This window comes from Eschrichtius robustus, chromosome 12 (genome assembly GCF_028021215.1).
Source record: "Eschrichtius robustus isolate mEscRob2 chromosome 12, mEscRob2.pri, whole genome shotgun sequence".
NCBI lineage: Eukaryota > Metazoa > Chordata > Mammalia > Artiodactyla > Eschrichtiidae > Eschrichtius > Eschrichtius robustus.
The window spans coordinates 105067282-105094592 of record NC_090835.1 but is presented as its reverse complement, the minus strand read 5'-3'; the positions used below and the strand labels follow the sequence as shown (position 1 = coordinate 105094592).

General features: G+C 46.1%; 2 protein-coding genes across 6 annotated transcripts in view; one reads left to right on the top strand and one right to left on the bottom strand.

Moving 5' to 3' along the window:
• The window catches only part of LYRM4 (LYR motif containing 4), a 119046-nt gene extending 117190 nt beyond the window's left edge, over positions 1 to 1856 (bottom strand). The window contains exon 1 of one of the 2 annotated variants that reach the window (XM_068558493.1): positions 1380 to 1856. In XM_068558493.1, coding sequence (XP_068414594.1) covers positions 1380 to 1465 — 86 coding nt within the window. In that variant the 5' untranslated portion in view covers positions 1466 to 1856. The remainder of the gene's footprint in view (positions 1 to 1379) is intronic. The other variant, XM_068558494.1, reaches the window with a different exon arrangement.
• Positions 1495 to 27311, top strand: part of FARS2 (phenylalanyl-tRNA synthetase 2, mitochondrial) — a 393466-nt gene continuing 367649 nt past the window's right edge. The window contains exons 1-2 of one of the 4 annotated variants that reach the window (XM_068558492.1): positions 1495 to 1610; positions 19337 to 19425. The gene's annotated coding sequence lies outside the window, so the exon portion shown is untranslated. Of the gene's footprint in view, positions 1611 to 2197; positions 2217 to 19336; positions 19426 to 26063; positions 26174 to 27311 lie in introns of those variants that run through there. The other 3 variants (XM_068558489.1, XM_068558490.1, XM_068558491.1) reach the window with 3 other exon arrangements.

The window sequence follows — 27311 nt, the reverse complement described above, 5'->3', positions numbered from 1 at the left end:
CACAAGCGTATTTTGTGGGCTCTTTCAACAGACTTGGTTAAATTGTTGGTACTAAGTACTTGGTTAATTTTGTTGTTTAAAATTCCACCAGTATATCTGCTGTTTACAAACTTTAGCTTCCAAAGCCAGTCATTAAGTGAAACAATGCACTCCCAAAAATGTTTTTTTTTTTTTTTTTAACTACTGACCAGTTGGATATGACTTCATTGGTGTGACCCAGATGTTCTCAAATTTACAGGATGAGTACCTTTTCTATGCAGGTATCTAAAAATTAAAGTCACTGCTTGGGAGGTTTAGTGTCTGATAACCAACACTGCACTGGGTCTACCCATCATAGGGCCTGCCAGCTCATTCACCCAGTGTGAGGGCAGCTACCCAACCAGGTCTGTTCCACGGGTCGCAGACTCTGCTCCTAGGAAACCCAATCCACAGGCTGGTCAATCATGGAAGGTGAGACCTGGTGTGAAGTGATGAGCTGGCCTTATCAGATTCTTGCTCTGGGAATATGGCTCAAACTCAGAGGATCAGGTAGTTAGGAGAAGACACTCAATCCACAAGGATGCAAAGAGAAAATCCATAAGGTACATACATTCATGATGAGTCAGAAGTTATAAGGAAGCAGAAAAGAACGCAGATGCTCTGAAGTAGACAAAAGACATATTAAGAGTAAGGATAAGGGACTCAAGATCAAACATGAGAATGGGGCAGGCGTGGAAAAGCTGGGCGCTACATTAAGGACGTAAGAGTTTAGATTCTCATTCTCCTGCTGCTAAGATCCTAAAAGCTGGATCCCCATCTGGTGAGGCCAGGATAAACGTTTCAGCTCCTGGAAGCTGGCGAGCCCTTTTTTTCCTTTACCTTTACCTGCGTCTCCTCCTCACAAACCCCGCCCCACCGCCGATGCCCCAAGTAGAACGGATCCTGGCAACCAAAAAGGCTAATTAAGACACCTCTGAAATGAAAGGAATGACTAGAGAGAGCCTTCAGCTGTGGATAAGTGGACACAGCTGTGGACAAGCTACTGACGGGTTACTTCCACCGTCAAGTCTTCCGATTCTACGGAAAGTTCTTATAAATGCAACAAACTGGTCCTGGCTTGAACACCTGCACCTTGGCATCCAGCTTAAAGGCAGAAACACCACTAACCGCGTTCCCGGAGCAGAACTTCCCGGAGCTCCCGGCGCAGAGCGTCCGACTTGGGGACACATCACCAGATGCGAACGTCTTCTCCCGCCCGCGAAAGGCCATCCCCCGGCCGCCCCCCGAGGGTCCGCGGGCCACGCCGGCCGGCAGGGAGCCTCCCCTCGGGGCGCCCAGGCGGCCGCGTGGGGCAGCGGCTCCCGCACCCCGGCCACGCCCGCACCTCCCGGGCCGCTCACCTGTAGTTGTAGGCGGAGAAGTGCTTGCTCTCCCTCAGCATCGCCCGGTACAGATCCAGCACCTGTGCGCGGCTGGAGGCTGCCATCTTGGAACGAAAAAAACCCAGGAGGTCCTCTCCGCCGAGGTCCCGAATTAAACGCGACTCCCGAAACTTCCGCCGCCGCGGGAAGCGCGAGCGGGACACGCGCGCGCCGGGCTCGGCGCAGGGAGCGGCCTCCGCCCCGGCCCAGGTGAGCTCCGGACGCGCGTGGCGGCGCAGGCGGGCTTCGGGCAGCTAAGGGGGCGGCGCTGGCGGGAGGTGTTCTCGGCGGCCGCCCCCACCGCGGGGTCCTGCGGGCAGCGGCGGGCGGAGCGGCCGAGGGGCGGCGAGGGCTGCGCGGCGGGTGCGGGGGGGGTCCGTGCTTCTTCGCGGTGGAGGGCTGGGGTTCGCCGGAGGCGCCGGGTTGCTCCGCGTTGCCAGGTTACCGAGCGCGCGTCCCGCGCCCGCTCTTCCGCCCGGGCCGCCCTCGGCGCCGCCTGAACCGCGGTGCGGGCTGCGCGGGGCGCTGATTCCGCGGACGCCTGGGTCGGGGGCTGCGTGCGGGACGCCCGTCGCGCGTGGACGGGGCGCGAGCGCGCGGGGGACGCAGGGCGCCGACCTGGGCCTCCCCGGCGTTCCGGCTCCGCTCAGGGCACCCGCTCAGGGGCCTCCGGCGCGAGGCCCCCTTTCTGGTCAAGATGGCGGCGCCCAGGCGGGCCGCGCCGAGGTGAGCTGGAGCCGGGTCCGGAGCGGGGCGAGCCTGCTGCGCCCAGGACTTGGACCCCGGGCTGGTCTCCCGTCTCCCGGGGAGCGGCGGGTGAGTGGGGCGCGTCCGCGCGTAGGGCCCCGGCCGTGGGTCCCTCTCGTGGGGTGGTCAGCTCTCCGTGCGTCCGCAGGCTTCTGTCGTCTGATAGTCAGATCTGGTGTGGCCCAGGTTGGAGGCGAGGGTGCTTGATTGGGGAAACCTGAGGGGTTTAAGGACTCTGTTGGGATCGTTTCAGACCCCAGTAAGAAGCTGAGCCAAGTTTTCTCCTGACGCGCTTCCCGGCTAAGTTTTCTCCCTTCTCTGAAGACGCCAGCTTTTCTGAATCACCTTGTTACCCGGGGGGATACAGTTGGTGGTTCTGACCCTGGAACGTAGAACCCGGCGCGGGGAAGCCTGAGCTGGTTCTAATTACTTTGTTTGCAAAGCACTTGTCTTGTGTTTGGAATCTTTGTGTATGTAACCAACGTTGGGAAGAGCCAGCGTTTTCTCCTCCAAAACACTGCGAGGGGTAACTTTATACGTAAGAAACAAGTGGGCGTTCACATCCATCTCTTTTCCAACCACTGAGTTATGGTTGTGTTTCCTTTCTTTAAGTTTGTCTCGTTTTGAAGTGATACTTGTTCTATGCCAAAGCAACCTCGTATTTTCAGGAACTTTAAGGGCGGGAGACACTTCTCTGACCTTACTGCACTTCAGCGTACTTGTAACCTGGGGTCCTTGCATCCACATGTGCTTGTTATACCTGTTATGTTATCCGTGGTAATGCAGTGGTATTTTTTTAAAGGCATAGAAGAGAAAATACTTTTATTAAAATCCTTTTACGTTTCCTATTCGATTTTTTTTTTCCAGTTTGCTTTTTTTTTTTTTTTTAAAGAAATTCACGTTCTTTTATTTATTTATTTATGACTGTGTTGAGTCTTCGTTTCTGTGCGAGGGCTTTCTCTAGTTGCGGTAAGTGGGGACCACTCTTCATCGCGGTGCGCGGGCCTCTCACCATCGCGGCCTCTCTTGTTGGCGGAGCACAGGCTCCAGACGCGCAGGCTCAGTAATTGTGGCTCACGGGCCTAACTGCTCCGCGGCATGTGGGATCTTCCCAGACCAGGGCTCGAACCCGTGTCCCTTGCATTGGCAGGCAGATTCTCAACCACTCCGCCACCAGGGAAGCCCTCCTATTCGATTTTTGTTAACGTCTCATACATCTGTGAGTCTCAAAATAAGGCTTTTTACAGAGTAGCCAAACTTCTGTTACTCCTGCAGGGTGATCAGGTCATTGGGCAAGTCTTGCTTCAGGTTTATTGAAAGGGTTTTTAATATTTTGAGTTTATCCTTTGGCATTACTCAAAGGACTCAAGACCAAGGGACTTTTACATTATTATAGAAAAGGATGCAGAACTGTTTTCTCTTAAGATGATACACGGTTGAATGCTGATAATGTAAATTAGGTGTGTGGCACCTAGGAAAACTACAGCGTTAATGCAAGTTACAAACAGAGAAAGCTATCAAAGTTAGAAGAAAAAACATGAGAATTATTTTGGCTTGTTTAAAAACAGTGGGGATTGCATTATTTTAATATATTTTGCTTTCATCTAGAAAATGAAGTTGGAATAATTATGATATACAGTTGTTTGTCTAATTATCAAGCAATTTAATCATTAATGCATACAATTAACATATCGAAATGGTTTTAACTTTGTTGTAATCAAAACTTTCCAAATAAATATCGAAAGTTTAGTTTGTTTGGGTAGGCATCTTAGTACATGGAATAGCTGAGGTTAGAGAAATGGTAGCTTCCCAGTTGATTCTAAGCTAAGTCCTCACAAAAAAATACTTTTATTATTTTATTTGAAATAATTTGCCAGTATGTTGCATATCATTGCCTTAAAAGACTAATAAAAAATCACATTCCAAAGCTAAATCTCCATTTTTGTATTTCTTCATTGCAGCAATGACTATTTTCAAGAAAAGCTCTATTTGATAGGATTGGGCCAGAAGCTGAGGATAGACCTTACTCATATGTCCTTTAATATGCATTCCGTTTTGGGCAGAGTATTTTCTTAGATAATGACTATAAACTAGGCGTAACCCACTTACTACCATTTAGGCCTCAAAATGCAAAAATTTCTTTAATATCCGCCTATCCATAGTTATGACCTATAGTTCATTATGTAAAATCATGCATTACCTTATATTAAAATTAGGATTGCTGTTGAGCACTGAATGATTTTTGAAGAGAAATTTCTCCAACCATAACAAGCAGTATAACAGCAATTTATTGTCTTGTGGCTTAAATATTAAAACGATGTGCAAAGAAAATCTTGTATATGTGAGCAACTTGTGATGTTACGATTTAGAAATTATTCTACTCCAAATGTGGATCGAAGTCTTTACTATACATAATCGTCATTTGGTTTTATCAGTCCTTCACACTAATAGCATAGGAAGCTGGAAGAGACTTTGTACATCAGCTCCCTCATTTTTAGAGATGAACAGGGAACTGAAGGCCCTTTCCTCATTCCTTCCTTCAGCGCTCGCTGAACACTTCCTAAGAGCCATACATTATACAACATGGTGGCGTTACAGTGTGAGCTAGATAAGCAAAGTAACAATTTATTTTTGACAGGTGCTATGATGGGGTAATATTACGAAGTGTTAGGGGAGTACAGAGGAGGGGCATTCAACTAGGACTTTGATCTTAAGGGAAAGCATTCCGTCAGAGAAGGTATTTCCGCAATGAGTAGTAAGAGCCAGAGGGCGAACCTGGAGAATGTGTTGAGTTACAGGTTGTAGTGTACATTCAAAGCAAGGAGGCACGAGGGCGCAGGATCCATTCAGGGAACTCTGTGTGGTGGGGAGAGGGACCATCGATGAGCAGACGTGATTAGCCCTGGACCTGCTTTATTTTTATTATTTTTTTAAATTCTATTTATTTATTTTAAAAATATTTACTTATTTATTTATTTTGGCTGTGCCGGGTCTTAGTTGTGACATGCGGGATCCTTAGTTGTGGCATGTGAACTCTTAGTTGCAGCATGCATGCGGGATCTAGTTCCCCGACCAGGGATCGAACCCAGGCCCCCTGCATTGGGATCGCAGAGTCTTACCCACTGGACCACCAGGGAAGTCCCTACCTGGCTTATTTTAATGATGTTTTCTCTGTTCTGGGGATAAGTCATTTTTTCTTTGATGCATTGGCTGGCTAGTTCATATAAGTGAAGTAGAATTTATCATCTGAGCTATTGAAATACAGATTAGGTTTTCAGGTGTTGGTAGACTTTTATTTCAAACCCTATTTTTGGAATCCTCTATTTTAGGAGTGCTGAAATCCTATTTCTTTACCTCTGCATTCAACAAGTAGTTGACCGGCTGGTAGTTCAAGTCCCAGTTCTCGTGGTTACGTGAGGGCCATACGTCAAATACTGATCCTGTTTTCCAAGAGTTAGCAGTTTATTATGTTGAGATATGTTCCCTCTATACGCACTTTGGGGGGTATTGTGAATGGATGTTGAATTTTATCAAATGCTTTTCCTGCGTCTATTGAGCTGATCATGTGGTTTTTGTCTTTTCTTCTGCTGACGTGGTGTAACACATTGATTTGCGCATGTTGAACCATCCATGTGACCTTGGGATGAATCCACCTTGGTTGTGGTGTATTGATCCTTTTTGTGTATTGTTGGATTTGGTTTGCTAGTATTTTGTTGAGGAGTTTTGCATCTATGTTCATCAAAGATATTGGCCTGTAATTTTCTTTTTTGGTAGCGTCTTTGTCTAGTTTTGGTTTCGGGGTGATGGGGGCTTCATAGAATGACTTTGGGAGTGTTCCCTCCTCTTCAGTCTTTTGGAAGAGTTTGAGAAGGCTAGGTATAAGTTCTTCTTTGTATGTGTGGTAGAATTCTCCAGTGAAGCCATCTGGTCCTTTTCTTTGCAGGGAGTTTTTTTAAAATTACGGGTTCTATTTCACTTCTAGTGATCCGTCTGTTCAAATTGTCTGTTGCTTCTTGATTCAGTTTTGGTGGGCTGTGTGTTTCTAGAAATCTGTCCATTTCTTCTAGGTTATAAGATCTCAGTGGACAGATGATAGGACAGCTCTTACCCCCATTAAGGAAAGGGAAGCTGAGAGGCTAGGTTATTTAGCCAGTTGTACAGGTAGGAATCCGAGGGGGTGGGCCTGGGCCTGGGCCTGGGCCTGGGCCTGGGGTGTGCTCTGTCCAGCTGTGGTACTGGCTGTGATGCCGCACTGCTTCACAGAAGGTCTGCAGAGCCACAGCTTCAGGAGTTTGAAGTTTCTGAAGTTTCGTTGGATAACGTGGGTAAATTTTAGTCATATTTGAATTTTAATTTAGTTAGAGTCTCACTTATTTCCAAAGCTAACTTCTTTATATAGGAAGTATTACAAATATTCAGAGAGTCTCAAATGCTGATTTTTGTAGTAGCTTTCTAGTCTTTTAAGATAAATTTACATTTTTTTCTATTAACATCTCTTGGAAAAGACTTAGTGCCTGTTTTAGGTTGTCTACTCGTGTGTGTGAGAGATTCACATTTTTGTAGAAGCTCTTTTCAAATATACTTAAAATCTTTTCCTTGAGAATTTTAGAAAGTAACCAGATATTGGAGCTCCGTTCATTGGAGACTAAGTATTGCCTTACTTGTGGGAAACAGCAGTAAAATTGACAATTGATTTTGTGTAAAGTGTATCAAATGTCACTTATAGAAATTGTTTTTTTTAAACAAATTAATTCTTTGCCTTCTGTCTGCCTGTCTGTAAGCTCAAGCTCATCTCTCTCAAAAGCTGCCTTCCCCTCCTACCTGTGTCTAGGAGAGGGACTGGGCTGAGAGGTCAGATCTGTTTTCAACTGAACTTGTGTCCCTTTAGTTGTTCCCAGGTCACAATAGCTGCTAGATGGATAACTGGTTTCATTAGCCCACTGGTCCTCTACAGCACACACCCAAGAACCTTTCACAAATACCAGTGTTCTAGTTCCACTCACATCAAGGCAGTCGTAAGCTCTGGGTTGGGGGCCCAGCAGTAATGTCTTTAAAAAGTGTCAGGGGTTTCAGGGCGCCATCAGGATGGAGAACCACTGCCATCGGCCCAAGTCAGACGGCTGACTGGAGTACAGAAGGTCCAGCCATGTTTCTGCCCCTGTGCACATGACCCATTGCCAGTTCTTCCCAGCACTGCCCTCATTTAGCAGGACGATGTGAGTACCTTCAGGAAGAACACCTCCCATCCCCACATCCCGGTGCTCCAGGAACAGCTGGGCCAGGTGTGTGCAAAGTTCTCCTTGTCGGCCCCTTTTACAGGAGGGAGAACCTCGTCTTAAGGGAAAATAAATCCTGTACTTGAAAGTTTCCTCCCTTAAGCAGTTTTTAGCATTGATTCTGTCCCTGATCTTGAAATACGAGACAGCTGACCCTCCACCAAGACATTTCTCTGCCCCATCCAGCCCATCTTCTTGTGACATATGTGCCTTATTCTTTCAAACCCTAACAGTAAATCTATAAATCAAAATCTAATTTTGCATATACAAAGGCCTGAATATATATCTTATCAGAACTGGCCTTAGCAAAACATTCTGTGGAAGATGTAAAGATAATTTCAGGAGTCCTTTGAAAAGAGCCAGTATTTCTTCTTATTTTTTGCAAAATAGTATTTTTATCAAATAACATTTTGAATGATGATTTTGAATGAAAAATAACATTTTGTAATTCATTAAGGATGAGATTTTCATATGAAGAAGTGCTTGTAATAAAAGTGATTTTGGGGACTTCCCTGGTGGTCCGGTGGTTAAGAATCCACCTTCCAATGCAGGAGACACGGGTTAGATCCCTGGTCGGGGAACTAAGATCCCACATGCCATGGGGCAACTAAGCCCTTGCGCTGTAGAACCCGTGTGCTTCAACTACAGAGCCCACGCGCCGCAACAAAAGATCCCACATGCCGCAACTAAGACCTGACACAGCCACCTAAATAAATACATTTCTTTTTTTTTTTAAAAGTGATTTTGTGGAGGAAATTGAAATAATTTTTAAAATGATTATCTAAAGGTGTTTATAGCTTCCCTCAGGTTTATGTGCTAGTTGAAGTTCAGACGACACAAATCGTCTTTTGGAGCATAAAGCAAAAAAAAAATATATATGGGTAGGATGCTAGATATTTCATGAAATTCAAGGCCGAGTTGAACAACCCTGACAGTTTGAGAACCTGTGGCCTTAGCAGCGGTGGGTATTTGCGAGCTGTCAGTCCAGAGCGGTGGCTCTTGATCCGGGGTGCATGTCAGACTCACTGCTGATGTCAGGACTCCTCCCACAGCTGTCAAGTAAAAACCTCTGAGTAGCTTCCCAGGTCATTCTAATGTTCAGCCATGACTGAGAACCTCTGGCCCCAGTGCTGCCACCAAGATGAGTGACTGGTGAAGCCACAGTCGTGCCCATAAGGCTTTTCGGAATCTTGCAAAGCTGGCCTCCTGAAATTTTGGAGGGCAAAGACTTGTTCCTAACTCTTTTTTGTTACCCAGCACCTCTGCTAAGTGCACGGTGAATATTTGCAAATCAGTTTCATTTCTTGTAAGGTGTTCCAGAATTTAAGCTGCTCTCTAGATCAAACTGATTTTATTCCCTTAGATGAGCACAGGCCTATGTGCACAAATATTAAAACAAAGGCACATGAAAGACCAAACAGGCTGTTCTCAGGAGGTTTAAAGCAGGGCAGGCAGGCCCAGTGTTAGGGGAATGATGGGCTGGTGGAGGGGAAAGGATTCCTGATCAAGGGGAGGAGATAGGAGATGTCCCTTTGTCCAGGCTCCCCGTGGGATTGGGAGCACCCGGAAGGCTCTCTCTGCCCATCTATTCCTGTCTATACATCAGGTAACACAGGGACAAATACGTGTCATAGTTATACCTTCAAGTAAAATTCCCTGTGCTTCTCAGATGCGGGCTCACTATACTCCTGAATCACCCTCGGAATACTGCGGGGGAAGGAGAAAGCCAGCAGACTGTACTTTGCAATTACACTTTTGAGGAAAGAAAAATGGGTACCAATTCCAAATGGGTGGCTGTAGGTACTTTTTATTTGTAGTTACAGCAAACATTTTTTTATTTACCAGAAAGAGACCAGCTCAGAAGCAAAGAAGATGCAGTAAAACTTGCTAACGTTAAGGACCACCAACTCCCAGATGCCTTAAACATTTGTTCTTAAAGTCAGATGATTTCCCAAATAACCTCTCTAGGGTGTAAAGGGTGCTAATAACACCAAAGCTAAAATTTGTTTTTCTGTAATGGCATACAATGAGACATCCCATGTTTAGAAGTGAATGTGTTTAAGATTTGAAAGATATTTATGGACTTTTTTTTTTTTAATTAATTAATTAATTTATTTATTTATGGCTGTGTTGGGTCTTCGTTTCTGTGCGAGGGCTTTCTCCAGTTGTGGCAAGTGGGGGCCACTCTTCATCGCGGTGCACGGGCCTCTCACTATCACGGCCTCTCTTGGGCCTCTCTTGGGCCTCTCTTGTCGCGGAGCACAGGCTCCAGACACGCAGGCTCAGTAATTGTGGCTCACGGGCCCAGCTGCTCCGCGGCATGTGGGATCTTCCCAGACCAGGGCTCGAACCCGTGTGCCCTGCATTGGCAGGCGGATTCTTAACCACTGCGCCACCAGGGAAGCCCATGGACTTTTAAAAATTAAATATTTATATATCGTAATTTATTCATAATATGGAAGAACGGCATTTTTCCCTTGCTCAGCGTTATTTAAATATTTTTTTCAGTAAAATCCCAACATCACATTGTCAGTTTTCACCCTTCACTTTAGGGACTGTCCTTGTGCCCAGCGCACTGTGGGTCGCTCCACATAGTAAATGAGGGAAGTTGAGCAGAGTGGGTACTTGTGAGTTGGTGGCTTATATCTCTCTCCGTTTGGACTAGAAGCCTACTCTTTACAAGTATTTTCTCTAAAGTTACACTTTATCTGTAATTAAATTATAGCTTCAAATAAGCAACCCTCGATTACTGACCTTTTTCAGCTATTGCAGTATGATCCTGAAATGGGTGAAGTAATGAACATAGCCCTGGAAGGTCAGCCAGGCTCTGCCCCAGGTGTGTGACCTGTGACCAGATTACCTTTTCCTACTTAACTCCTCTCTTCAGTCCAGATCGGAACTGAAATAGGCTGTGCTCGCCTTACTTCTAGGGACATTGCCAAGATCAAGAACATATTCTCATTACTTGTGCCGTAAGCTGAATGGCTGTGGTCCTCCCCACCCCATTCCCACATTCCCCACCAGCTCCGATAAATAGGTTGAGATCCTAACCCCAGTGGGATGTGTTGGGTTGGCCTTTGGGAGGTGGTCAGGTCGTAAGGGTGGAGCCCCCAGGATGGGATTAATGTCCTTATAAAAGGGACCGCAGAGAGCTCCCTCACCCCTCACTATGTGAGGACACAGCCTTGAGATCCAGGAAGTGTGCTCTTACCTGGCCCCAAATCTGCCGGCGCCTTGATCTTGGACTTCCCAGCCTCCAGAACTGCGAAATAAATATTTGTTGCTTATAAGCCACCAGATCTGTGGTATTTTTGTTAGAGCAGCTAACCCTAACCCTAAGACACTCTGCTTTGGTTTTCTGGAAAAAGAGAGTGTGCAGGGAGGGTGTGGTGGTGGTGTCCTGAGTGAACTAGGTCTGCCAGGTTTGTGAGTTTCAGTGGGTTTTTTCTGTTTGTTTCCTTTTTTGTGTTACATTCACATGGTACTCTAACATCCGAAGCTTATGCTTTCTGCGAAATGTAGGAAAATGAAGTGTTTTTATAAGGTTTTACCCAAAATGTTAATGGCATACTTAGTTACTGAAATATGTTTGGGCAGAAATGTCTCTACCAATGGATGCTATGGCATGTGTGGACATAATGTACCCTCCTTAACACTGTCTTTCATAACTGTTCCACCTCACCGGGGTTTTCTGTTTATTAGCATTGGCCTTTTCTTCATTAAGACTGAAAAATCAAAACCTGACGTGATAAGCATGATTTCCACATTTGACTCTTAATTAATGTGGTGTGAGAGTGCAGCCTTTTTTTTTCAGTCCCAGCATTTCGGCTCTTTCCAGCAGTAGAGGTTCTGTTTTCCTGTCCCTGAAGTAAAGGGAGTGGGAAGGGGCTTCCTCGGTGGCTTGGCTCCCGCTGGACCAGAGGGGGAGGGATGCTGTCTTCAGCTGCCTTGGGTGCACCAGAGGGCTGTGTGCAGCGGCCCCGGGCGTGCGTCCTGCAGACCTTGTGCAGCCCCTGGATGGGAGCCGGGGCTGTGAGGGGCATGGCCACTCTGGTTGCAAAGGTGACGGGAAGAGGAGAAGCCGGAAGAATGACGAGGTGTGTGAATGGCACAAGTGAGTTGCGGGGCAGAGGCTTCAAAGGCCTGAGTGGGTGTGTTCAGTCTCCCCCGTGCGCTGTGTGCGGGGCAGTGACGGGGCGGCGGTGCCTGCTGCGTGGCCCGTAGCTGCATTGCCAGGGAGAGGTCATCCAGCCAGTGAGCCGTCTGCCCAGCGGCTGGGTCGTGCTGCCCGGAGTCGGCGTGAGCGGTTTGCCCTGGCAGGAATACTGCCAGCCACCCTGAGATGGAAACTGCTGGACCTGTGATGGGAACGTGTCCGTGACCGCGTTAGCACAGCCGGTTGAAGTCCACAGTCACTCAGAAAGCTCGCCTAAGCCCGTTTCCTCTGCTAAGAAGTAACAAAATTAATTACTCTCTCTCTGCCTGCCTACTCAGAAGTCAGTCCTTCAAGAAATGAAATGACAGAAAGGCAGGTGATTTAGAGGGAGAAGGGGAACGGCTGGGGATAATATATGGACTGTTGTCTGACTTCCCCATGGGAATACATTTGGGTGTCAGTTAAATGCTTTGCTTGGTGTTTCAAGTTTAATGAGACAGCTGCAAAATGCATGAAAATCAGTTTCCTGAACATGCTAAGCCCTCCCCACCTGAGCACATGGGTGCGTCCTTCCCTCTGTTTGGAAACTTTGTCTCTTTGAATGGCTTATCCTTCTAATGTTGACTTAAACGTTACTTTCTCAGACAGCCCTTCCCTGGCTGCTCATCTTTATCTAAAAATCAGGGCTCCATTCGTATCTTGGAGGTTTCTCTTTATCTCCTACTTAAATTCTTAGTTTCACTCACTGCCATGCTCGACAGCTAGCCCTGTGCCTGTCACATAGTAGGAGCTCGGCAAACATTTGTTGAATGAACGAACAGAAATGCTGTGATGGCTTCAGGAAAAGGCACTGAGTACCCTAGAGCAGCTCTGTCCCGTAGACTTCCGGGAATGACTGAAGTGTTTCTACCTGTTGTGTCCAGCGTGGCCGCCACCACCCACATGTGGCTCTCGAGCACTGGAAATGTGGCCAGTGCAACTGAGGAACTGAGGTTTTAACTTTATTTAATTAATTTAAATTTAAATAGCCACATGTGATTAGCTGCTACTGTATTAGACACCACAGATCCAGAGGACGTGATTTTATTAGCTTCTGGCATTGAAAAATATTACCACTGAATACTAACCCATTAAACATAGGTAATTTCTGCAGCTGAAAAGGCCGTCTAAAAGCAGTGACCTGCGTTCAGCTTATTTTATGATGCATAATAGGTGTGTTTTATGGTCTACTTGAGAAGCAGAAGCTCTTATGTCCTCAGTGACCTTCTGTGATTTCGGATTATCATTGCATTTTCCTTCCATTCTTTATTTTTAAATTTTCATCATTTTAATTGCATTGTATCAATAGGCTAGAGCCCTCCTGGGCTTGAGCTTGTGGGAGGACCCATCCAGAAACAAGGGCCTGGAGTTCTTTGAGTTCTAGCCTTCTTTCTGCCTTCTGTAGCTAACCTCAGTCAGCTGGTACTTACGCAGCCATTGCCTTCTGACTGCATGGCATGGACCTCACCTTGAAGGCCAAAAGCTTTTCAAGTGAAGAGTAGGATTAACAAGAAGAAGAAGAAGAATTAGCAGATTAAACTTTAATAATATATTAGTACTTTCCAAGTGAAGGTAGGATTAAAAAAAGAATTATCAAGATAAACTTTAATAATTACTATATTAGAGCCATCAGATTTAAACTGCTGATGTTTTGTCTATATTGTCTTAGGTCTTGAAATGAGAAATAAGAAGAACTGGTAGTCGTATCTTTTACTGTATTACAAATAAAATGTTTACAGTTCATGTTTCATGGTGAATTTTAAAAAGTTGCATTAAATATATATATATATATATATATATATATATATATATAAAATAAGATTTATCATTTTAACCATTTTAAAGTGTGCAGTTCCATGGCATTGATGCATTTACATTGTTGTGCATCCATCACCACCATCCATTCTCTGGAACTTTTTCATCTTCCCAAATTGTCCCCGTTGAACCCTAAGTCCCCACTCTCCCCTCCCTCTGGCCTCTGGGAACCACTCTTCTACTTTCTGTCTCTATGAATTTGATGATGAATTTTAAAATTCTTTTCCATACTTATTGCCCAGACTAATATGGGCTACTGATACCTATGTGTCTACAGGAATCACCTCTTTTAAAATGACCTTGACCTAACTAATGCATAATTGCCTTACATTGGGAAATGGTAGACACTTCTTGATAAGGACCCGAAATCATCCAATTTAGTTCCTGCTCCCAGCCATCACTAACCTTACATGCTTACCCTGAGAAAGATCATTTCTCTCATTTGAAAAAACAGTAACTCTAGAAAATGACTTTTAAATGACAGGTAAGAGGGACTTTCTTGCATATGTGTTATGTGCTTGGGATTCCAAACTTTTTACCAGTGTCCATTGAAAAAGGCAAAAAGAATCAGAAACAGTTACTTAGCATTTTTAGTACCTCCCACCTTAGTATAATATCATTGTGACCACTGGGCACATCTAAACTTACAGATTCAGGATGGCTTTTTAGTCCTTTAGTGAGCAGTTGGAATCCGGGGAATCTGAAGGGAAGCGTTACCCTCACCAGATGACTTGCTCTTTATTTATTGCTGTGGGTACATCACTGTTCTCAGAAGCCCGGGAAACGAAGCAGAGGGGCAGCTGCGAGGGGGAGCCTTACCGCTGGTGTGGGTGCTTAGAAGGAAGCAGGTGGGCATGTCAGGGCCACCCTGAGAGGGACGTGCAGTTCTGTAGTCATGTCCTGGATGGACGTCAGGGGCAGTGTCCTGAGGTCAAGGCCTTCACGGTGGGTGCTGGGGGCCACAACCCATCTCAGCTGGTGCGCGTGGAACATTCCTGAGCGAGGAGGCCGCCGGGCGCTGGGGCTCAGGGTGGGAGGAAGCAGCTGTAGGTCTAGTCCCTGGCAGCAGTTCTGTTCAGCCCAAGTGTGGGGTGTGGTCCCTGGGAATTGGGGTCTGCGGGGGCACTTGGATAGGCGAAGCGGAATTCGGGCCTTCGGAGGCTTAATAAACGTGTGCTTCAGAAGGCAAATCCGGCATGGTACGTAAGGTGAATCAGAGGAGGTAATTATTTGAGGTGGAAGGTGTTACAGGCTGTTTAATTATCCTGGAGGAAGGTACTGAGGGTCTCTAAATTATGTCACCTGTGGTGAGAGTGGAAAGGAGGGCTGAAGTGGCAGCGATGTTGTAAAGACAGAATTCACATCCTACCAATTGGCTGGATGGAGGGAGCGAAGGAAAGGGGAGTCAAGAGTGATCTCAAGTCACTGGGTTGTAATGCTCATCGTATAAAATCAAAAGGTACAAAAGCATGTAATGAATAGTAGCCTCTCTCCTGTCTCTGTCTCTCAGCTCCTACCGTGTCTGCACTTCCTTGTATACGTGTGTATATGCATAAACTACATTTATATTCCTGTTGAAAAATGGTAGCTACCATGCACGGCCAATCAACACCTCTTTTTTATCATTTAACAATATATCTTGGCGATATCCTATGTCAATACGTGTAGTGCTGCCTTATTCTTTTTTTTTTTTAAATTTTTATTTATTTATTTATTTATGGCTGTGTTGGGTCTTCGTTTCTGTGCGAGGGCTTTCTCTAGTTGCGGCAAGCAGGGGCCACTCTTCATCGCGGTGTGCGGGCCTCTCATTATCGCGGCCTCTCTTGCTGCGGAGCACAGGCTCCAGACGCGCAGGCTCAGTAGTTGTGGCTCACGGGCCCAGTTGCTCCGCGGCATGTGGGATCTTCCCAGACCAGGGCTCGAACCCATGTCCCCTTCATTGGCAGGCAGATTCTCAACCACTGCGCCACCGGGGAAGCCCAAGCCTTATTCTTAATTTACTTAGCTAGTCCCCGATTAATGGAAATGTATTTCCTGTCTTTGGCTCTTTCAAATTGTTTAGTGACTATCCTTGTTCATGCATCAATATCCTTGTTCACACATACAAGAAGTATATCTATAAATTTAATTTACTACAGGTGGGATTGCTGAATTAAATATGTGCATTTTAAATGTTGATAGATATTGTCAAACTGTCTTCCATAGAAGTTTTACCAGCAATGCCTGTTTCTTAGACCCTCATAATACTGTGATATCAAAGAACATGATCTTCCCCAATCTGTAGATTTTTTAAAAATCGAATTGTCATTTTAATTTGCATTTCTTTGAGATTGAACATCTTTTCATACCTTCCAGAGGCATTTCTAATTCCTTTTGGGGGAACCTTCTGTCACTCACTGATTCCTATTTCTCTATTCAGAAGATGGACTTTCATGGAATGCCTATAGTGGTTTCTCAAATCATGATTCTGGAGTTTTGGTGGATATATTGTCATCATATTAAGGCAATAGTCATCTATTTCTATCTTATTAAGAGTTTGTCTTAATGAAGAGTGAATGTTATGTTTTGTCAAGTGCCTTCAGAGCATCTGGGGGCTGATCATTTGCTTTTTCTCCTTTGATCATGGGGTCAGTTAGAGGACTGGATCTCCTGCCTTGATTTATCCTTGTGCTGTGCATGGTGACCACCCCCCACCCCCGTGGCCTTGGTATAGTGTTCCCTTAGTGGTTTCTGTTTGTCTACATTTTATTTGGGATTCTTGCAGATAGTTATAAGTATGTATCTTATTCATCACTGAAACAGCTTCTCAAAGATGGAGAACTTTTCTAGTGATTAAGTTACCCGTCCCCTCATTTACGGTCTTTAATCCTCTTCAGTTTAGCTGTGGCATTTCACACCCCACCCAGTGTTTTCAGTCACCTTGAAATGCGGTTCTTCCTTAGCTTCGGTGGTGCTCAGAGCTGAGCTCTCTGCTCGCAGATGGAGTCTTTCTGCAGAGGGCCTCCCTCCTTGACCTGCTTCATCCCCGTGTGACATCATCACCGAGGTGGACATCACTGAATGTGTCCATCTGCGTATCCCGCCAGCCCCTCAAACAGTGTGTCTAAAATAATCGCCTTCTTCTCCCCACCCCGAGTCAGCCTTTCCACTTGATGTGACTGCTTCTGTCTCTTATTACACCTAAAGTTTTCTTAATGATCCTGGCGGCATCACGTATTGAGTACCTGCTGTGTGCCAGCCCTGAGAAGCCAGGTAGCCAGGAGGGAGGCTGGAGACAAGGAGGGCAGGCAGCAAATGCGGACGCCTTTTCAAGCCAGAACGACGTGCGCCAGCGCGGTTAGGATTGAATGTGTGCCAGGAGGGGAGGGCGGGGAGTTGGAAGGATTATTACTTGGTCATTATATCTCTGCAGTAAGAAAAGTTATTTAAAAGCAAAAGTGAGACGTGTGATTTTTGTAATGAGGAGACCAGATTCACTGCATAGAGACTTGGATGATTTATAAGTCTTTAAAACCCAGTAGCGGAAAAGTTATGACTTAATAATATCTTAGACATTCACTTTTATTTAAAGAATCTTGGTAGAAGACGAATTAGAAACTGCAGGTACTGTTTTTTCTTCTACCAGAGGGTTTGGTCAAATTATATTCCTGTCATTGGCGTTTTGGAGCTTGAGGACAACAGAACTGTTACAACATGAATTTTTAGAGCCAATTTTGGCCGCAGTGAAGTGACTGTGAAGGCTGGAGGTCAAGAGTATGATTGATTGGGTGATTAGAATTCCTTTTAAAACAAATTAGATGTGGCAGGTTTGCCACTGGCGGAAAGTCCTGCAAGGAAATGAATCTCATCAGCAGATAAAATTTCTTGGATCATCAAAAAAGGGTTTAATGTTTAAAATATAAATACACACACATAACACACGACCTGCATAGGAATCCCTGTTTGTGCTATTTTTACCATGTAGTCAGTGTCTAGCCTGGTTTTTCTGTTAAATAATATACAGGCACTAGATTGGGTATGTTTTTAATTTTTAATTTAGTGGCTGGTACCCTAAATGTTAAATATATTGATCAGTTCAATTTATCCACTTTCTGTATTTGTCTTTATATTTGGGGTCTTCTAGGTGATTGGATTTGTGATCAGGCATTTGTGTTTGGGATTCCTGGCTTCGAAGCAGGCCGAGGGGCCAGGAGGGAAGCAAGGACCAGTGTTTGGGAAGGGAAGGGAGGAGTGAGGGACAAGCAAGGACATTCTTTAGTGGAGAAGGATATGTGTGTGTGAGAGGGGTGGCGGTGGTTGGTATCTGTTGTCTTGGAGAGAAGGGTGAGGTGGTGGTCCACGGAGAACTAAGATTTCTCAGGAACTTCATGCACATCAGACACCAAGCTCTGCATTTTCATGTATATTACATCCTCACAATAACCTTGGCATAGTAGGTATTGAAATTATTTGTAGTTTCAAAGAAAAAAAGGAAAGCAGGTGAGAAGATATCCAAAAAGAACTTCTAAAAGTAAAATAGTGATGATGGTGATGGTGATGATGATGATGATTGTTAGAAAAGAACATTGCTTCAGTGTAGCTGCCCTGGTGTTTTTATTCTAGTTTTTTGGTGGGGAGAATGTCGAGTCGTAGGTAGGGTCAGAGAGGTTGAAGTTGGCTGTTAAGCTGGGTACATGAGGGCTAGTCGGGTCTCTACTTTTGTATATGCTTGGAAATTTTCATAATAAAAGGACTTTTAAATGACGAAGCAAAGAAGTAAAATAGTCTTGATTGTGATAAAAGGTGAAAGAATATTTATGAATAGGAGGGGAACTTTTTTCCTTTCTTCCCCACTGTCAGACCTATATGATAGCATTAGCCTATGAACCTATCTTTAAGGCAAAATTATTAACAAACCATTTAGGAAATAGACGATAAAATCAGTTTTTTGTTTTTTTTTTTAATTGTGGTCTTCTCAGCTCTATGTGTGAACACTCTGCAGGAACCAGGTGGTCTCTTCATCTTTATCTGATTGCAGTGGAAGTTTTGTCCCAATATTAGAGCATTTATGCTGGAAGGAAGCCCAGGGCTGGAACTGTCTCATTGCAGAAGGTTTACAGCTCCAGGAGGGGGATCAGAATCTAGTCAGTGAGCATCTGTTTCTGCAGAACATGGTAGTGGGGCCTGGAGGGAGCTCCAAAGGTAGGACAATAAGAGCGTAGCTGTAGCTAGTGTTTATGGAGGGCTTCCCTGCCAGGTACTCTGTAAACACTTCTCATATATCCAGCCCTTACAGCAACTCTAGGAGGTAGGGCCTAGGCTTTCTTATTTACTTTTATTCTTTTATTGTGGTAAAATATACAAAACATAAAAATTACTATCTGAACCATTTTTAAGTGTACAGTTCATTGGCATTAAGTACTTTCACATTGTTGGGTAAACCATCACCTGCCTCCATCTCAGAACTTTTTCATTTTCCCAAACTGAAACTCTGTACCCATTAAACACTAATTCCCCATTCCCCCTCCCTGCAGCCCCTGGTAACCATCATTCTTTCGGTTTCTATGAGTTTGACTGCCCTAAGTACCTCATATACATGAAATCATAGAATATTTTGTCTTTACATAACTGGCTTATTTCACTTGGCATAGTTATCTTCAAGGTTCATCCGTGTTGAAGCATGTGTCAGAATTTCCTTCCTTTTTAAGGCTGAATAATATTTCATTGTATATATGTACTACATTTTATCCATTGTTCTGTTGATGGGCACTTGGGCTGCTTCCACCTTTTGGCTATTGTGAATATGCTGCTGTGAACATGGGTGTGCAGATATCTGTTCCAGTGTCTACTCACAGCTCTTTGGGGCAGAGTCGCAGAAGTGGAATTGCTGGATCTTATGGTAATTCTATGTTTCATATTTTTAGGAACTGCCAGACTGTTTTCTACAGCAGCTGCACCATTTTGCATTCCCATCGGCTGTGCACCAGGTTCCAGTTTCCGCCGATTGGAGGAGGTAGGTCCTGTTCTTGTTTCAGTGTCACAGAGGAGGGAGAGAGGGGCGGGGAGGTTAAATGCACTCACACAGCTCACATGCAGACCCGAATTCGAGCCCAACAGCCCGACTCCAGAGCCTCTGATGTAAAGGTAAGAGGGGGCACAGAGGCTGGGAGACGTGGTCCAGGGCACTGCGTGTGGCTTCAAGCCCGGGCCACCTGCGTTCACAGCTCATGTTGGAAAGCATCTTAGATTTAGGGGTTCGTTTTTCTTTTTTCTTTTTTTTGGACAAAAGTGCTCTTTAAAAAAATCCACATTCTGTAGAAAGATATTATATGTTGAATATCTCTGTATGTCTTTCCCCTGCCTTTCTACATTTACGCTTTAAAATGTTCTGTTATTTAAAATATCTTTCAAGATGTATGCAATATGTTTGATTTTCTTTTTATTTGAATTCTTGGGTCAAATTTTGCTTTTAAATGCTTTGAATAAATACGAATTGATTCTGCTGGAGTTTTGTATATATCTCTGCTCTACGTACCTCTGCCAGAAGTTTGCTTTCAAATAAAACCAAACAAAACTATCTAAGCCGAATTTAAATGGGGGGAAACTTGGAGAGTATCATTGGTAAACACTGAGGACTTTTTAAAAAAATTCAGATAAAGTGAATTTTCCATCTTTATCAATAGAGGCGCAACAGCAAGGAAATGTACCCATTTCTTTAATCCTTGTGTGTATTTTGCGAAGAGGGTTTGCATTCTCCCTCACGGAGTGGTCATGAGGGGCTTTGCGGCATCCTGAAAAGAGCGTGCTCCCCGGGGACACTGGCTCAGCTGGGCCCGTGTGTCAGCCCATGTCCCAGCCCGTCTCCAGAGCCCCTCACATTGCTGCCAGGGAGGTGCCCCCTGCAGATACAGACCGAGGGTCTCCTGGACCCTGCTCATCCGGGCAGGCCCTCTGGATGGGCAACCTTGTCTGTGCTGCATTTTAAGGGGAGGGCTGTGTGTGCATGGCCCCGAGCCCCTCCTAGGGTTGAGGGTGAGTGGCTTGTACCATCCACCATCATAGCTGGGTGTGAGATTTAGACAAAGGTCCCAGCGTATCAAGGGCCCACAGTCATGCTCAGATGGACTCTGCCCTGGACGGTGTCTTTGGAATAATCCCTAATTCGGTGGTTCCCAACTTTGGCCGTGCACTGCAGGCCACCTCCAGAGATTCCCATGTCACTGGCCTGGTGTGCGCCTTGGCCATTGTGATTTTTAAAAGCTTCACAGATGATTCTAAATGTATGGTCAAGGTATGGGATCGTTGGTCTAATTCCTCTTGAGTACTTTGCTCTTTGGGCTGTAATTAAGATTTTTCTCATCACAAAAGATACAGAAATGCCTTTTCTCAGGGTGTCCTTATTAGCAGGGATTGCTGGAAAATAGTCCTCACACACACAGGGACTGTCTTCTGTTTTGTTTAGTTGTGTTGGAAGGTGCTTTTCACGTCCTTATGGAGCATGTCTCTCTATTCATGCGGCTTAGCGCTGGTGTCTGGAGGGGCTGGTCTCACTTACTCTGCGGGGACTTGAGTTCAGGAACTTGGAGGAAGGACAGGGGTCCGCTCGCCTACATTCACTGCCGGCTCCCGGTCACTCTGCGTTCTGAGGGCAGTTTCATTCTATAAACTGCAGACCGTGATGGGTTTGAGCTGACGCTTCTGTAGTTCCTGAAGTCTTCTCACCCAGAGCCTTACCACCCCTGTGCGTTGTAACACTCAACAGGACATTACTTTGGTAAACGTGGCTGTGTGTTTGCCTGCACCACATAGGCCCTCCGAGGGTCCCTCGGTTTAGAGGGGTGCTTCGTCTTAGCTCCTCCTGGGCCCTTGGAGTTTCTTTAAAAAGTCAGTGACAGGGCTGGCATCCTCCTCCCTGTGTGACTGTGGCTTTAAGATTATTTGGTTGAAAGTTCGTGGAAGTTTAGAGATGAGGTTTGGGGAAACAAGTGTTCTCCCTGCTTTGATTTCATTTTAAAAATGAATGTTTAGATGTAAAATTTTGAAACTTTGTCGTTGTTTTGTATTCTGTTTTTCTGTGAGAGCTCCATCAGTAGTTGAAGCAGAAGGGGTGTATATGATCCCTGGAATTGCTTAGAGACCTCACCTAAGGGCAGAAAATGGTTGGCTTACTCCAGTAGCTGAGGACAAGGACTGCCTTACCCACCCCAAACCCTTTTCACATACAGGCAGAGCAGAGAAACGTATCCCTGTGTGTTTGTACATGTAGGTATGTGTAGTATACGCGTATAATAATGTTACTCTGTGTTCATATGTAGCTGCTGATTCAGAGTGACGTAAAGGAGATTCTCTTAGGGACATCTGCAGGTGATCTTCCTTTGTTTTTTCAAAGAGAGGCACATTTGGGATTGATGTGGTCTCACATTTAGGTAACTTCATGCTAGTTGTGGGCACTGGACCGGGAAGATAGCTTTCTTCTCACGTTTGTGTGGATTTCTCCCCTTAGTCAGTTACCTTGGTGACAGGTGTGTGTGGAGGTGGGTGGTAGGGCCAGGGCCCTGCTGGACAAGGGGACAGATTGCTGAGATCAAAAGCAAGGGCATCCGGTCATTGCTGCTGTCTTAGAAAGTGAGGGCTGTGCTCCCCAGGAAGGAGGGACTTCAAGGGACTCTTGGATCAGCTGGGGTGATTTTTCTAGTCTCTACTCTCGTTTGCTTTCCGTGTCTCCTTCCCTCTAACTAGTCCCTGGTTGTTGACCTCCAGGGGCTGATTAGTTTCGTGTGTCACTAAGAAAAGGTCAAGGGTTATAGCAGCAGGGCACTTCCTCTTCTGCTGCCTTCACTTAGTTTTCAACATGCTGGATGTTTAAAATGAAAGAGTCAGCAAGGTACCAGCAAATGCTCTTTAAAAATGTAGCCGCTGTTTTGTGTAGGATGTTCTGCCGGCCCCTCCTCCTGCCCCCACCCCACCTTCACCCCCCGCCTCCCGGGTTTTCAAAGCCAGCATCATTACTAAGAGAAAACGTTTAGAAGTGGTTCCCTTTGATTAATGATAGGGTGTGTCATCTTCATATAGGAAATGTAGAGGCAAATATTATATTAGAGTAGGGTGGGGAGGGGCTGCTAATACAGCTATAAAACAGTTGTGTTTCTGTAAGGCTAACAAGTGCTATTCTGCTTTCATTGAGACGGAGATAGATGGTTACAGTGACCTGCCTCCTCTGTGCCAGGCATCCTCTGTTGAGAAAACCGGGATGAGTAAGACGTGGTCCCTACCCTCTAAGGACTTACCAGGGAGCTCCCTGCGCCATTTGACTTCTTAGCTATGGACTCTTCCAGGTCATCGGTCACACCCGTCTCCCTCATTGTCCACCGGCAGGTGCCAAAGCAGCCGTTGTCTCACATCCTGGTGCACTTCCTCTTTGGAGTTTGGTGCTCTTTTTTCATACCTGCTACTCCAAGTGGGGTCCTAGGATGGCAGAGTTTCAGGTCCCCCGCCCCCCCATCTGTGTTATAACAGGAACCCCAGGTGACAGAGGACTTGTGCATTCAAAATGTGTTAATATGCAGATTCCATTTGAGTCGGGCTGGGGGTGCCTGAGAGGCTGCATTTCGAATGATCTCCCGCGTGATGCTGACGCTGGCCTGTGGACCACACTGGCACCGGAAAGGCTTCACTCTACGAGCCTGCTTCATCTCCCGTGGTGTCAGAGGGTAGCGGGGATGCTTGCTCATCTGATGACGTGGGCTAGCACAGGCAGCTAACCGAGTGATCTGGACGAAACACTCTCACAGGGAGTCAAAGATGTAAAAAGTGCCTGCTTGCCATGTGCTGGACACGGCTCCCAGATGCCTGTAGACACAGGGATCCGCCTCACAGTCGTATGAGGTAGGCACTGCCATTGTCTCTGTTTCACAGATGGGGCGATTGAGGCACGCAGAGGTTCCATAGCTTGACCCAAGTCGCATTTCCTAACAAGTGAACCGGCAGGGCTGTGAGCCCAGGCGGTGCGGCATCAAGCGCCCACGCTGGCGTCAGATCGTGGTTCAGAGAGGACGGTGTCTGGGTTTCGGTGGTGGGCGCTTCCAGAAGGCAAGTGGAGTCCAGGTGTGTGGTCAGCATAAGGAGGCTTGAGCGGCAGGGTGGGGCTGTGCAGTCCTTGTTTAGTGGACAGGATGAGAGGGGGATGGAGAGGCAGGTGGGGCACCAGTGGCCGAGGAGCGGGAGGGCATGTGGGGCAGACTTGGATTAACAAGCATTACGTGGCGTCAGACGCTGGGGTCGACGCTCCTTATTTCACTTAATCCTTATAGTGACCTGATGGCGTAGGTGCACATTTTATAGAAAAAGAAACTGCAGTTGAGAGAGATTAAGCAATTTTCCCGAGGTCAACAGGGAGGAGGGTAACATAATTTGAATTTAAGTCAGTTTTGTCTAATTTCAAAATCTGTTTCTGAGATGTCTTTGCTCTGCTCCCTCCCTGGCAGGGACTCAGAGCAGAAATTGCGATACGGTGAGATCAGAACTTGGTCGCTGACCCTGCAGCATAAAGAGGTCCTCGGCCGCGGGGATGAGGGTAAGAGCACGAGAGCGGGGAAGCAGAGAACCTGCGAGACCCCTCAGTGCTGACAGTTTAGGCAGGCTGGAGCTCCTTAAATCTCCCTGCGTGGGGCTGGTGCCCGGCTGGACACAGGGGGAACCTGCACATGGGGTTCAGTGGCCCCAGGTTGGGATCAGTGTCCATCTGGAGGAATGTTTGTTAGGCTGGACCCCTCTTCCTGAGCTGCGTCCTCCATCCCCACGTCAGCCCTGGAGAGGCAGCCCTGCCCTCGCCCGGGCGCCCGTTTCTTAGACCCCCGAGTGGCAGGGTCAGTGCTGCCGCTTCCTCTGTTTCACCAGAGGCGACAGGTGGTTTCTGCCCTCTCCCCCGATCTTTATGATGATGGCGTTTCTTGGCGCAGACGTCCCTCATTGCTCCAGACGTGAAAATCTGAGCTTACTTGCTTTAAATAAATTATCGAACAGCCCCGTGTGACCCCATATCAATCTGGTAAACAGATAACTAAGCTGACAGCAAGTGCGGTGTGCCTGGGAAATTCTTGGCCTCGGGATGCTGGTAATGGAGGGGATTGACTGGGGTTAGCAGATGGGCGCTGCTCATATTTCCCTAATCACTGACAGGCGCACACACTGCCTGGTGGCTCTCTGTGGAGCTGCTCTGTGCACACGCTCCCGGCCCCCAGGGTGTGGAGGGCCCTGTCCCCTCCCCGCTGCGGAGGGTAGCAGGCTGGGCTTTCTGATGTGGTCCCTTTCCTCTTCATCCTCACGATCAAGGCCTGCATTCATATTTCCGAAGATTATCTTTAAGTGGTAGAAGCATCAGTGCTGTATCACGAAAAGCTAAGAAACAGAACAGGAGAAAACACCCCCTTCACTGTCCTAAAACAATGATTATCAGTTTTTAATATTATCAGCTTTTTCTTCAATGATTTTTACATCGTTGTATTTATTGTTTTGCATCTGCATTTCCCCTTATTGCTACATAATCTTCATCATTACCGTTTTAATGGTTGCATTCTCTGTTGTGATTCTATACCATTAAGTAATTAACTCTGTTGTTGATGAGTATCTTGCTCCCAGCTTTTCACAGTTATTAATAACACCACAAGGTATATCTTTGTGCATGTAGCTATTTCCACAGTTTGAATTAGTTTCTTATGACAGAGTCCCTAGTGGTATTAGTAGGTCAAAGAGTATGAACAGTTTTATGGCTTCTGAAGCATATTGCCAGATTGCTTTCCAGAGGAGTGGAACCAATTTACAGTGCCATCACAAAGTCATTTGTTTCCCAGATGGCCAGCTAGGATTAGGGATGCAGCCTCTCACAGCAGGAGAGGAGCAGGAGGCGTGAGTGTCTGTAAAGCTTGCTGGGTCGTATGCGCACAAACTTAAGCCTCAGTGACACTGCGCATTGTTCTTCTTAGTAGGAATATACTAGATGTCCAATGCCAATGTCAGTCATGCAGTTCAGAGTTTAGTATAGCAGTGTGGTAGACATGGAGTAAAGCAAGTATATATATTTCCTGTTTCCCTGGAATTTGAAATTTTTAAAAAGTTGGCAAAGGTGAATTGGCAAGGGCTTTCAGCCACTGTGACGAGGGTCTGAAGCGCCCCCGGCTTTTCGGGAATACCTAATGGTTTGGAGGTGAAGGTGGAAGTCGAGGAGGTTAGGGGGACAAGCGGGAGGAGGGCATTGGAAGTGCCCGGGCACGTGCTCAGGAGCGAGCCTAACCTGGCAGCAAAATTAACCTCACCTGCTCACTGCAGTCTTTAGGCTGCTGAGTGGAATGCTGTGTTGAGAAGGATTTTGGGTCCCATCTAGGCTTCGTGGGAAAGGAACTGTGATTAACTAGCAGTTTGTTCTAGATCTTTGTCATTGCAGTTTTCTTCAATTCTTTATATTTCCCTTTGGATTGTAAACATTAAATGCCTTTAAGTAGAGACTGGACCTTTTGAAGTTGTTCATTTTTATATCCGTCCCGTAAAGTATCTAGCACATGGTTTTGTATATTATGATGTAAGTGATGGTTTTGTGCTTGCTAATAGAATGATGAATGAATGAGGGAAATTTATACCCTGTCTTCATGGTTCCAGGAGTTGTACCGAAGCCCTGTGGTCAAGTGATGGGTCCCACGTGTAGAACCTGCAGCAGATGCTCTCAGGGGTAAAGGAAGAGGAAATTTGAGCTGAGAAATTTAGGAAAGGTAATGCTGGAAAAGACCTTTGATTTATATATATATATGTACACCTCCCAAGTCACCTGTCGGGACCTCCTTGTTCGACAGATGGAGAAGCTGAGCCCTTAAGGATGAGTGTCTTCCCCACGGTCCCTCAGAGAGTGGACGGCAGCTGGGAGCTCAGACCTGGACCTTCTGGCTCCTGGCCCAGCGTCCTTTATGCTACGCTGTGTGGGGGGAACTTGGGGTGCTTGTTTTGCTACTTCCATGCCCCCATGCCCTCAACCGATGTATATTTGGAGTGTTCTTTGCTATATGCGCACATTTTTTTCTCCCTTTTGGCTGCATAGAAATGTGTTTGGAGATTGTGACCTTGATGCAACAGTCAGACTGGGGTCCAGAGCAGTAAAAGCCTAGAGATTTGTCTTGAGAGCCAAGAGATAGTGCAGGGTCAAAACCCAATTCCCTACCAAATCACAGCTTCATAGTATCTCCGAGTTTGAATATAAACTTTTTTTCATTTCAAGGAAAGAATGTTCAGTGTTAGTTGTGGTCCATGATTTGAGTGTGTATTTGCCACAGTTGTGATTCTTATAAAACTCTCATTATGGTCCATATGCGCAGAGTAGAGGTTTACGGTCGTCAAGGGAGCATTAACTTTGGAAGCTGACAGCAGAAGCCCTGCATCGGCTGTGCTGCTTCCCCCTGCTTCCTCTCCAGCGCCCCCTGTCCCCCGCAAGAGGACAGCACGTTGGTCATTGGCATTCTGAAGCTCAGGGCTTTACAAGTGAGAAAGCACTGGTGAACGTCAGAGCAGGAGAATCGTCAGCCCACCGCTTCCTTGACGCCGTGTGGTGTCCACCCTGGGACTTGAGCGGTGTGTGGGACCTGGTGCCTGCTCAGCCCTTGGCGGCTCCAGGCCCCTTGGAAGTGATGTCAACCTCGCAAGCTGCCCGTGGTCATAGCTACTGGGTAATCGGGTTTGGAATTGATGGGTATTCACATTTCAAGAGGGCTTTTCCTATGTTTCTGTAACTTTCCAGTCTAAACGTTTGTCCTTGGTGTGACTGGATAGCTCTTTTCTGTGTGGTGCTGGAGTGTTTAAAACCGGCTCTGTGTGTAAACTGCTTTCTTCCTGGGAGAGCACAGGGTAATCTACTTAGGC